Source organism: Neopelma chrysocephalum, unplaced genomic scaffold, assembly GCF_003984885.1.
Source record: "Neopelma chrysocephalum unplaced genomic scaffold, ASM398488v2 Primary Assembly neopelma1_25, whole genome shotgun sequence".
Classification (NCBI taxonomy): Eukaryota; Metazoa; Chordata; class Aves; order Passeriformes; family Pipridae; genus Neopelma; species Neopelma chrysocephalum.
In genome coordinates, this window is record NW_020897694.1 from 25804177 (window position 1) to 25817099 (window position 12923).

Consider the following 12923-nt stretch of genomic DNA (forward strand, 5'->3'; position numbering starts at 1 on the left):
ACAATTTATCACAGAACACTTAGAGATCTTCATAGGAAAATAGCCAATAGAAGAGATGTCAGTTTACCCTGAACTGTATAGCAACTTTGACTAGATATCAGGCATATAAAGACACCTGCAGAACTGATGGGAGTAGGAGTAGGAATTTATGGAAGAACCTGTTTATCTTTGCCTTACTTGGAATACTTTTTTAGTTCCCTTTGATTATGAAATTGAAAGTAAGCTGTCTTTTCTTCCCTCTCTCACATAGTAGACCATACCCTTTTAAGCTCAGTGTTGAAATTTTGCCATACAGGTAGAACATCAGACACCACCACTGCATTCAGGTTTGTTAAGTATTTGTATCTTTTCAGTCAGCTGAATTTCAAAGAGAAATAGAATATTAAAGTTTAAATCCTTATCAAGCCTTTCAGGGTGTGGAAATTTATTCAGATGGCTTGCTTTAGGCAGCTTAGTAAGTACACTGAATCATCCGCTTGAGGCATGTCGTTTTCTATTTATTGTCAGCAGAGTAACTTTGTTCTTCTAAACACAGCTTAACTGCCTTTTCTCAATTAAAAGTCACATTTAGTGTGAGCAAAGATCAGAAAACAAGTTATGCTCAGCAACCTTACCCTGAAGGAGAAACGTAGCTCCTTTGGGCCTCAGGAGAGCTTGAGGCTTAGACACAAAATACTGGACATCAGTTGGTCATTGGTGGTTGTGTGTGTGGTGTTAGTTTTTTCTTTTAGCAGTGTCACTTATAGTGCTACTGTGTGTTTCCCACCGTTGAAGTTCACCTTTGCAGAGAGCTCAGTGGATGATGTGCATGATAATGTCTTCTGGTTCTTGAGTCTTCGTAGCTTCAGAAGAAGACTGGAATTTTTGTGCAGTCACGGAAATAGGCTAATGATCATCAGGCTGCACCCTAGTTAGGGTGTGTTCGGATCTGAATCAGCCTACACAAAAGCAGCCGGAAACATTTTAGTGTTTTGAGTTTTCTGTTGCTCTGATTTCATAGAGCAGTGAAATTCTAAAGGAGGAAAAGGTTAATCCGACTTCCTCTTTCCTTGACAAAGGCCTTGCAGATGCTGCAGGGAGGTGTGTGGTCATTTTTTTCTAGATGAACTATCTTTATTTCCTCAAACTGAATGTGTGAATTAATGGTGGGAAGAAAGAGCTCAAAGAATGTAATTTCAGATGAAAGCTGCTATTAACTCTAGTGTTTGCTCCAATCTAAACCTGTGTTCCCATGCACCATTGTCCTGCTGGTCATGTGTCTGTTTATCTGAACATGATTAATCTGAAGAACAAATACAATACTGCCACTATCTTTTTGCAAATACCTTTGTTCACAGTGTGTGAGTTTCTAGACTATTTATGGTTTGTAACAAGACTTGGAGATTCCAGCGTAGTAATTTGAAGACCTCTGTTTCTGACCCAGCTGATGGATACTTTAAAGAACAAGGAGATTCATCCCTTTCTGAAGCATTACTCAGCTTTTTCATCATCCTGGGTGTCTAGGATGGACCATAATAACCTTGAGCTATTACAGTGCTAGCCATACCCAGACTGTGACAGTAGTTACCTGTGTCCTGGAAGCTTTCTTCCTTTTCTGTAGGGAATAATTCTATTGCGTAGAACAAGTCACTTTACATAGATAACGTTTCGCTATTCATCTGTCTGAGACTCACAAATTTCTCACCTGGACTGGATGTTTTCTGCCTCAGTCATTAACAAGAGAGCATGCTAGTAGAGTGAGGGTAATGCAGCCATGCAAGAAATTACTCTTATGTCCCAAAGTTTGAATTCTTCTGGTTCACCTGCTTCGTAGCAAGCCTGAACTAGTTTGTGTTCTACTGACAAAAAGGTGATGGCCAGTATCATTGTTTCGTTTATTGCAAATTTAGATTCATCTTTCTAGGTAAGTGTAACTGCTGCGAAATTCACTGCTAGTGCTAGTAAGGCTCAGGTTTCTCTGGTAGTAGACTTAATTAGTGGGCTGCAAATAATAAATGTTTCAGTGAAGAGTAAATAACTGTGACTGGTGTGTGTGTTTTTAGGTTTGGGTATGGTTTATTTACTTAAGGATGGATACTCGTATTCAGATAGCAAAAGTTTGAAGACTAGAACTTCAGAGAAGGGCACTTCTGTGCCCTATTTGACCGCTTGTTTTATTGTAGATACTAAAGCACTGATACTTCTGTAACTCATATTTAGCAATGCAGTGGCTGGTGAGAGTGCACTGGACAGGATGGCATGTGGCCTTGGAGGAAAACTTGTTTTGCCTATGATTAAAGAACATATTATGCAAATGCTTCAGAATCGTAAGTAACTACATTTTATTTTCCTTTCTTTTTTTTTTTTTAAACAGTTACATTCTTTCCAGGAACTTTGATACCTCTTAAATCTTCCTGTTTAGCTACTTGATGTTTTTATATTTCCACTTTTGATGTCAGCAGCAAAACCTGTAAAGGCTGTGAACCTGGGAAGTTAATACCTTCTCTTAGACTGTGATTTATTAAGCTTATATACAGTGCATTTTTTTCTGCGCCATGGACAGCTGAACAAAACTTTTTTAAAACAAACAGCCTGTAAATTACATATAAATAAGGGAAGATTTGAGATTTTTTTTACTTAAAATATTCTCTCTGAATCCCCATACAGTCAGTCACAGTACCTTAAGTTTGTCTGAAGTGCCGCCTGTTATTCTGTAGCTTGGTGTTTTTCCTTCTTCAAAACTGCCCCTTTTAAATGAAATTTTAGTATGTTACAGTTCATAGAGGGAAACTAATTGAGTTTTTTTGCCTGTTAACTTGATGGACCAAAATACAGAGGTCTTTGGTAGGCTGGCTGTCTTTTGGTATGCTGATTTTTAATATTTGTTTCATGAGATGTTTCTGTATATTCTTATCAGTTGTTTTGTATGCTTCTTTTCCTCTTAAAATACCTGTAATGCTTGCTGAGGCAATTACTCAATAAAATATTGTGCATTGCTTTCACATGCTTTCACTTGACCTTTGCTTTGCTTTGAGCCTTTGAAGTAGAAGATAGTACAGAAGTTCTGGGTATGATTTCTACCTTCATGGTTTAAAACCCAGCCCAGAAAAGACTGCTACCATATTGGATATGGAACAGAGGGCTACTCAAGGTAGCACTTAGCAGCGTGTGAACAGTAATAAAGCCTGTTTGGAATGAAGGCTAGCAGCTGCCTAGTTTTGTAGTACACACAGAGAGGTGTGGAGTCAAATTGCTTCCCATAACCCTTGGTACTCTTTGGAGAAGGGAAATGCAAAAGATACTGTTTGCTTCAGAGGCTCTCACTGGTAGGGAGCTGGGGAGAAAGATGGAGACCTTTAGATTAAAACATAATTAATACACTCAGTAATCAAACTTTTCCTATCCCCACCACTTTTCTCACAAATGTTTATTGAGATAATAATTTAAAACTTCTGGGTTTGGATTGGGTAATCAGATGGTCCAAAGTTGATTGTGTTTCATTTTGTAGATTCATTAATTTCAAGTTTGGAATGCATGCTAACAGTAATACAGTAAGAGTAACAAGGTGTAGGCTTAACTAGGAACATCCAATGAACTGAAATAGCACAAAATAAACCGCTGCTTTCCTGTTGTACCTTCTGTCAAGATGATATTTCATCTCATCCTGGTCAGACAGAAGTTTGATTGTCAGGATTCTACTGCACTGAACTGTGATGTTCTTCATTCCAGGAATATAATACATTACTAGCAATAATGAAATATTGCCTTATTTGGGGAAATAAGTTTTGTTACATGCCTTTCCCACAGGTTATTTGATGAACATGTTCATTCTTCTGGTTTTCTCTTCTGTGATCTCCATGGTTTCTACCACAGAGAAAGATTTTTGTAAAAAATAAATAAAAGAAATTAAAGTTTCTCACATGTTTCCCTTGCCTAAAGAAAAAGGGGAGGGGCATGAAAGGTTCATTTCAGCAATACCCACTACACTGAGAACAGGCTAAGAAGACTTGGAGGCAAGGAAAGTCTTATACCAATAAATGGAATGTTACTGTTCTTACATAGTCTTGAGGGACACTCCCGAAAAGTTCAGTACTGATGATTTATTTGTTTTAAATTTGGATATTGTTTGAGTCACTAGACCTTTTTCTCCTCCTAATATAAAAAGGAAGGTATAGGGTGTTCTGATGCCATTAAAACAGAAAAGAAATGGGGGAGGGAGAAATAGAAATAATGTCTTGATGTTTCCCTGGTTAGTTCATTTAATTAAAATGCAGTTTCCAGATGTTAATACTATGTACATACTCATAATCAGCAGTTAAGAATTCATTTTTCTAGATCTGGATTTGGCCTGGATTAGACACTCAGTTTTTTGTGCATCTCTGGAAGTATGTATGAAGAAAAGTGAAAAGTATTTAACAAATCATGTAGGTGCATCAACTCCCATCTCTTGTTCTTCACTCTACCTCCTCATGTGTCCTCACCCCTTCAAAGAAAAGATGATTAGTCTTTGTAGTTTCCAAAGCAGTAACATTTCATTTTTACTCTTTTGTAGCTGACTGGAAGTACAGGCATGCTGGCTTGATGGCACTCTCAGCCATTGGAGAAGGTTGCCACCAACAGATGGAGGGAATTTTAAATGAGATAGTTAATTTCGTTTTGCTATTCCTTCAGGATCCTGTGAGTATAGTTCTGTTAATGATTTCAAAGTGTTCTCATTTCTGCTCTCATGACTACTTGTTAAATAATTGAGGGAAATACTTTTTCAGCATCCAAGAGTAAGATACGCTGCTTGTAACGCTATTGGACAAATGGCAACTGACTTCGCACCTGCTTTTCAAAAGAAATTTCATGAGAAGGCAAGTAGTAGAATAGTAGGAAAAAAAGATGATAAAATTATATCCCCTTCAGAAACTTGTTTTCTGAAATGTTTCTTTTTCAGGTGATAGGAGCTCTTCTGCAAACCATGGAGGATCAAGGTAGCCAGCGTGTTCAAGCCCATGCAGCTGCAGCACTCATAAACTTCACTGAAGATTGTCCAAAGTCACTGCTTATTCCATATTTGGATAATCTAGTGAAGCATCTTCATTCCATCATGGTGATAAAATTACAAGAGGTATAATATGTGTCATAGAGGGTAACCTTGTCACATATGCAGAATAAGTGTAGCTGAACTAGGACCTCTAAAATGAACCAGTATACATATCTGTTGTTGGTCTAAACTGACCAGAATTAGGATACACATAAAAGTAGATTTTTACATTTGGCATGCTTGTAAGTAAAATTTGTGCTTTAAAAAATATAACACTTTCTTCTTCCTCTTTCCAAGTTGATACAGAAAGGCACTAAGCTAGTTTTGGAGCAAGTTGTGACTTCAATTGCATCAGTTGCAGATACAGTAGAGGAGAAGTTTGTTCCCTACTATGATTTATTTATGCCCTCCTTAAAACACATTGTTGAAAATGCTGTTCAGAAGGAATTAAGACTTTTACGAGGAAAGACTATTGAATGCATCAGCCTAATTGGTCTTGCTGTTGGTAAAGAAAAGGTAAGTTTAGATTTTAAATAGTGGTCTAAATATATTTTAAAATGCCTTTGTTTTTTGAGATGTTAACACTGAATTAGCATAATCACTTGTTAAACGTATAGCTATATATTGTTGCTGATTTCTATGCTTGTTTTTGTGTTTTCATTTTTGAAGTGACTGTCTTGCTGATAAGATTCACAGTCTCACAATAGAATCTTATTACGGCTTAAGTCATTCTTGTCACACTGAGCAGTGTTGAAAGCAAGCATTTTTAATTCCTTTGGGTTTTTTGCCTTAAAAGAAATACTGGAGCATCTCATTTACGCAATACCAAGGACAAAAAGTATCTAGTTCAAAGGAAACTTAGTATACTTTTTGTATACACATGCTTGAAAAAGTTTAAATGTGCTCATAATAGAACTTGAAGTACTTGTTTGTCATGAGGCTTGATGTATTTGGCAAGGGGTTTTTTTGATAAGTTTGTTAAAACGTCTCTCAAAAGATTGGAGAAACAATTGTGAAGCACTAGTCTAAGTGATCTTCTGATTGCAAGTTTGCATTATGGTTTATGGATTTTAATTTTATTGAGTGAAGAAAGCAAAGTCACACTTCAAAGTAGAATAATGCGATGTATGCAGTATAGAACTACTAATACCCCCTTCCCCAAATTATCAGCTCTTTTATTTGACTTAGAAGGACTACCAGTAAATTTACCATGCATGCAAGTAAATTTCAGACAAATTTTAAACATAACATTTAGTAAATTATTCTTGGAGAACTAGTGAGAACATGGGAGTGAAAAGAGGGTAACACAATTGGGGCATCTCATGTGACCGAAAATGTTACTACCTTATGAGTAAGTAGCTCATGCTGTCAGCTTTTATCCCAGTACCATAATGGAGTCAAAATAGTAGGGGGATATCTAGATAAGTTAAAATTGTCAGATTTTTAAATATTTTTTATTGGTGAGTAGTGGTCATTTATGTAGTGTTTTATTTAAGTAGTTCTCTGCTTTCAAGTGTAAGAACACAAGAGCAACTTGGTGATGCTTCCAGAAAAAGAACTTGTTTTCACTTTTATCCACATTTCAGTCTGTTTCCGGCTTTAGCTTATGTCTTGATAGTGTGTTGGACTTAATGTAAGTGAGCCTTTAAGTCTCTTTGAAAAGTACCATTTTAATTTGCCTTTAAGAACATATAGTTGTTTCCTGTATCTAGTTTATGCAGGATGCATCAGATGTAATGCAACTGTTACTGAAAACACAGACAGACTTCAGTGATCTAGAAGACGATGATCCACAGGTATGTTAAAATCATGTCTTTGTAGCTCGTTGGTTAGTATTAAAAACATTGCTTGTATATGTGATATTTCTGCCCCTCACTTAGCCCCTCAGGCTAATTGTCCAGCCTGACAAAAATTGGCATTGATATGGCCCCAGAATCTATCACGGAAACATGCTTAGGAAGTGAGACTTTCAGGACCGATATTTGCTGAAGAAATTTGAGCATATGTGTAACCATTCCTTGCCTGTTAGTAACTACTTTGTTTGGCATTGTGTGATCTATTTCCTTGCTGTCACCTTCTTATAAATAGTTCAACAAAACTTGTTAAACAGCTGTTCTAATGAGCAGAGAGCTATTTTGACTTGTGCATCTAAAAACGAATACTCCTCTGAAAACACAGTGCTGCACTCTTTTTTTGCTCTTATTTTGCCATTTTTAGGAGTGTGGCTCAGTAGTATTGTTTAAATTTGGGAAATAATTCATTTCAGAAAGGAACTTTTCAAGATAGTCATGATTGCATAAGTTTATCTTACACTGTCACATTCTTACATGTATAGCAGCTTTGATCAGAGGTACTGTCAAGGTGTTGTTAGAAAGAAAGACTTGGGACAGGTCTTTTGGAGATGCATTTTTATATGGATTGCATTTTGGATGAGTTCTCTTTAAAGTAAGTTTTATGCACTGCTGTCAAAGTCTTTTTAAAAGGCCTATGGTATAATGTTTTTCCTTCATGCTTTCCTGTTAAGTATGCATTAAATTAAAATGTGGGACATGAAAATTCTGACTTCCTTATCTTTTCTAGATTTCTTACATGATCTCAGCATGGGCCAGAATGTGTAAAATTCTTGGAAAGGAATTTCAGCAGTACCTTCCTGTTGTCATGGGACCTTTAATGAAGACTGCCTCCATTAAACCTGAAGTAGCTCTTTTAGATAGTAAGTTTAAGATGATCATTTTCTTGAAAAAAATACGGAAAGAAATGATTCTGTAGCACTTTTAGATTATTTTTCCTTCCTTCTGTATAACAGCACAAGATATGGAGAATATGAGTGATGATGATGGTTGGGAATTTGTAAGCATAGGCGATCAGCAAAGTTTTGGAATTAAAACTGCAGGTCTTGAAGAAAAAGCAACTGCGTGCCAGATGCTGGTAAGTAATAGAACAGTTTTGGTGACCTATGTGTAGCTGGTCAGTTGAACCTGAAGCCAAAGTTGGTAACAAAAATATTCTTTGTAGTATCGTGAAATAGTTCTGGGGTTTTTTGAGTGATACTGCTAAGTTTATATTTCAGACACTTTGTTTCACGTGGCTTACTTGATTAAAGATAGTTTTATTTGGTTTGGAGCTTACAATTTTTAAAATGAACAGATAGTTCTCCTTTGTTATCAAAACTTCTAAGGAGCATGATATGTTAAAAAAGTAGTTTGTTTTTGCAAATATTGCTGTTTCTGAATTCAAGTTAAGTATACAGGCATGCTCTAAGAGTGAGAGCTCATGCTGTCAGAGTTTCTTAAAATACCACAGTGGAGGGGGAAGGTAAATGTGTTTTAAAGTAAACTAAAAAAAACCTTGCACTTTTAACAATGTTTCTCACCATTATATAGTTGAAAAATATTAGTATTTTCCTTTAAAGGAGGCATTTCTATGCTCTGTTTTTCAGGTTTGTTATGCGAAAGAGCTAAAAGAAGGATTTGTGGAGTACACAGAACAAGTCGTAAAGCTGATGGTTCCATTGTTGAAGTTCTATTTCCATGATGATATCCTATTAACAAATACTACTATGAAAACAGAAACTTAGTTTGGAAGAATCAAAGTCCTGCTTACTTTTTCCTAAATGAATTGAAAGCGTTAGTGTTAAAATATTCTCTGGCTTTATAGCAGAAATTGTTTCAGAGATGTTGGTTTACACACTGTTTTAGGCAAAATATCCTGCTTTTTCCCATAGTTTCTTTTTAAATAAACCATCAGTAGAGAAAGTGATGTTTGTGCCAACAAAGCAAAGGAGAACTTGAACAGCTTTTCTGTCATGGCTTGAAACAGGCTTGAAACCACTTTGAAATAGCAAACAGTTTAATTTTCCTATGATTTAATCTGTGTCTACCTAAGAAATCAAATGCAGGAGACTAATAAAAAAAAAATTTTGCGTAGAAAACTAAGAGCTTAATTATGGTGGTGGATGCTTAAATTCAAAGCACTTTATGTTGGATTCGATTGCTTTGTTTCCTTAATAATGAAACGTGTTCGAGTGGCAGCAGCAGAGTCGATGCCCCTCCTTCTTGAATGTGCTCGAGTCCGTGGGCCGGAGTACCTCACACAGATGTGGCACTTCATGTGTGATGCACTCATCAAAGCCATTGGGACAGAACCAGAGTCAGATGTTCTCTCAGAAATAATGCATTCTTTTGCAAAGGTAATGTTATCCTTTACAAATTTTGTGGTGTTACTGTCCATAGCTTTTTGCCATAAGAAAGGACTGTGTTTGATGTTCATTTACATGGCTGGAATAAATGCAAGGCTTCCTCTATGTGAAATTTGATTTGACTTTAAATGTTACAGCTGATGGAAAAAGTTGTATTTTTTTTTTTTTCAGAAATACCGAAGTATTAACCTAAAACAATTATCAGATTTGTTAATTTTAACTGCAAGCAACTGAAGTTATGGGCATGAAATGTATAGTGGTGTTATGCCTTACTTGTGTAATTTGAGCACTGATTACAGTATGAATGTTTTATTAATATTATTTTCGCCTTAAAGCAGAGCATGTGTTAATTTTCTTTGGGTGCTTAGATTTCATTAAGACTGCTCATGTAACTTAAATCTGGAAAACTGATGATTTTATTTCACAAGTGTATTGAGGTAATGGGAGACGGATGCCTTAACAATGAACACTTTGAAGAACTTGGGGGAATACTGAAAGGAAAACTAGAAGAGCACTTTAAAAATCAAGAATTAAGACAGGGTAAGTTAACACTAAGTCCTTTTAACGTGTGATATGGCTGTTCTTTAAAGCAGAACTCCTAATTATTTCTGAACACAGAAAAACAGCTTAGTTTAGATTTCTTAATTTGTGTATTTATGTAAGGTAATTGGGCTTTGAAAAACAGAAGCCATGAGTTACATCTGTAAGCTCTGGGAGTATGAAGATGGCATCATTTGCAGCAATACTGTAGTTTAATCAAAAGTTGATGGACAGATTTACTTGAAATACAGTGCACATATCTGGTGTTGTCTTTTCTGTGGGTTTTTTTCATCTGAAGTCTTAACAGTTTTCTTAAAGCAATGGTAGTTTTTTATTTCTAAGCACTTTTCATGTCTTCATGGACAAGCTGGTGTGCTTTTACACATTCTTAAAATGAGCTGGCTTGTACTTGCTTTTCTGTGAAAGCTCTTTGAAGCTTCTTAAAGACAGAAAGTTCCTGTTGCATCTCCGACTACTGTTTCCTGTTTTCTAAATTTGTTTCTGCATAATTTTTCCCTTTCACAGGCTTCTTATGCACTTGTAGAAAGATAATGGTTTAATTTTTTTTTGAATTTAGTGAAAAGACAAGATGAAGACTATGATGAGCAAGTTGAAGAGTCATTACAAGATGAAGTAAGTTGATTTGGTGAGCTTTTCCACTCATAAGCACCAGGATAGAAATACGTTACACAAATATGCTGTGCTGCCTGGTTAAAGCATAGTGCATCCTCAGAATTACTCCTTCCTAGAAGAATGTTCTGTTACTATAGTCCTTCAAAACTTCAGTAAGAAATGAGCCACATGACATGTGTGAATTAGAAAATATGAAAGGTTTCATTTTCCAGTATACTGAAATAAGAAGTTTGGGATATAGCTTTTTATTTTCTTCATCCCCTAAACAATTCTTAGATGACTTTATCAGTGATACAGATTCAACAGCAGAATATTTATTCTAAGACCTAGCCCTGCTGACTTGCTTTTTCTTTCAGCCTTATGAGCTGGGTGGCTCTTAACCTTGAGCATACCTCTGATTCCTAGACATCTGGTATGTCACGTCAGGAGCCTGTCTCAAAAAGAATAGCCCAAAAATAGTATCAAAGAAGGATGGCGGGATAAATAACTGGCATAATGTGTTTTCTTAGGAGAGAATACCAAAGTGACTTTTTAGTTTGAGAGTGATTGTAGAAGATATATGATAGTTTTATTAGATCTTTATTGGAATGGAGAGGGTAATAGAGAATAATAAATCACTGCTGCTTCTAACATAAGACAAAAGATGCTCAGTAAATTTAAGAACTAAGAAACTTTTTTTGCCACACAATGCAGGTGTGAAGCTTGATTACAGGAGTTTAACCTTTATGCAGACTCTGGAATGTATCCTAAGAAATCATGCACCCATATGTAAATACTGTCTTTAATAACACTGCAGTTCTTGAGCCCCTTTCCTTTGGGAACGTTAGGCCAGCATTCAAGAGGATAGATTTCTGTTGCCTTCATACTGCTTGGGATCAAAAAATAACAAATGTCAAGTTCTGAACCAAGACCCTTTCCTGATTTTTCTTCCTTTCTTCTTTGAAATGTTTACTGTTCATTCTTGTAGACAGTGACTTAGATGGTTTGTTGATCTTTTTTTTTTCTTATGTTTCACTCTATACTGATAAAGAAACTGCAAGCAGCAGTTTCAGACAAACTAAATCCATACTCTGCAACAGAGTTGCAAGGCATTTTTTAAAATGTTTTAATGTTTGCTGTATTTTTTCTTAGAAGTCTGAAGGAAGACTTGTATGCATTACCCTGTGAAAGAAGGAGTGGCACCAGAATGTCACTTGGCATATCGACAGAATTAGCATATGATAATCAGTAACATTTAGTTATACACCTTTGATCCCAGAGTATGTTTATGTAGCCCTTACCGCAAGGCCTTTGACAGGGTCCCACACTACTCCTTGTCACTAAATGGAGAGATATGGATTGGATATGGATATGGACTATTCAGCAGATAAGGAATTGACTGGATGGCTATGTCCAAAGAATTCCATTCAGTGCCTCAGTGTCCAAAAGGAAATCAGTAACAAGTGATGTGCCTCGAGACAGTGGAACATGTTACCTAGAGAAGTGCCCCATCCCTGCAAGTGTTCAAGGACAGGTTGGATGGAGCTCTGAGCAACATGGTCTAGTGGAAGGTTGTCCCTGTGTGTGCAGTGGGGTTGGAACTAGACTAACTTCAGATCCATCTCAACCCAAACCATTCTGTGATTCTGTCATTCTGTAATTAGACTAACATTTGAAATAGTGAACTTGCAAACCTTTGTTTTACAAAAAAAGTCACAAACCAACTTTATTCCATTGGTTTAGACACCTTGGCATTTCATGTGAGTTCCACTATTTTAAAGATAATAAGTCTGAACGTGAATTGTATCCTTTTCCTTTCAGGATGACAGTGACGTTTATATTTTGACTAAAGTATCAGACATTTTGCACTCAATATTCAGCAGTTACAAGGAGAAGGTACTGCCATGGTTTGAAAGGTTACTTCCACTAATTGTCAACCTAATTGTAAGTACCTTGCTTTCCTTTGATTTGAATTTAATTTTTTTTTTCTAATGTGTTAATAGGCCTTCCATGCTGGACTCTTAGAGAACTTGGTAGATAGAATGTAGCAATTGCTGTTTTACAAAATAGATGTGGTTGAAGAATGATTCCGGATCAAGACTGAAGTGATTACCTTATGTTTTTGGAGTAACTGCACTGCTGTGCTACTTAAAATTTCTGATTGCAAGACCCCGGATCATTGACATGTACAACTGTTTTGAGAAATTTAATTTTCCTGAGAGTGTCCAATGTTCTTTACAATGGATTTCAAGAGGAGGGACGAAAAAGTGTTGCAGACTCTTGGGGAAAAATTGAGACTAAAATATGTAATGGAGTGTGAAATAGAGGTGTAAACGATTTGGCCAAAAATCATTATTCTTTCAATAAGTTCAGATAGTCATCTGGATTTTGTTTTGTTTATGATATTGCTGCAAGTGTAACTGCAGGCAATTACATGCTTGTAGGATTCAGTTTAATCCAGGAAGATTTTAACAAAAGTACTAGACCACTGTTCCTGTGATTGTTCTGTCGATATAATCATTGGCTGCATAAAAATTTTAAGGTGTGTAAAATGTTACTTGTTTT

General features: G+C 36.1%; 1 protein-coding gene across 1 annotated transcript in view; it reads left to right on the forward strand.

Annotated features, from left to right (window-relative positions):
• Positions 1-12923, forward strand: part of IPO5 (importin 5) — a 42651-nt gene that overhangs the window by 21555 nt on the left and 8173 nt on the right. Inside the window, exons 10-22 of the mRNA XM_027674657.1 lie at positions 2200-2306; positions 4532-4656; positions 4746-4835; positions 4919-5092; positions 5306-5524; positions 6721-6804; positions 7589-7721; positions 7815-7936; positions 8448-8544; positions 9025-9197; positions 9635-9746; positions 10324-10379; positions 12180-12302. Coding sequence (XP_027530458.1) covers positions 2200-2306; positions 4532-4656; positions 4746-4835; positions 4919-5092; positions 5306-5524; positions 6721-6804; positions 7589-7721; positions 7815-7936; positions 8448-8544; positions 9025-9197; positions 9635-9746; positions 10324-10379; positions 12180-12302 — 1615 coding nt within the window. The remainder of the gene's footprint in view (positions 1-2199; positions 2307-4531; positions 4657-4745; positions 4836-4918; positions 5093-5305; positions 5525-6720; positions 6805-7588; positions 7722-7814; positions 7937-8447; positions 8545-9024; positions 9198-9634; positions 9747-10323; positions 10380-12179; positions 12303-12923) is intronic.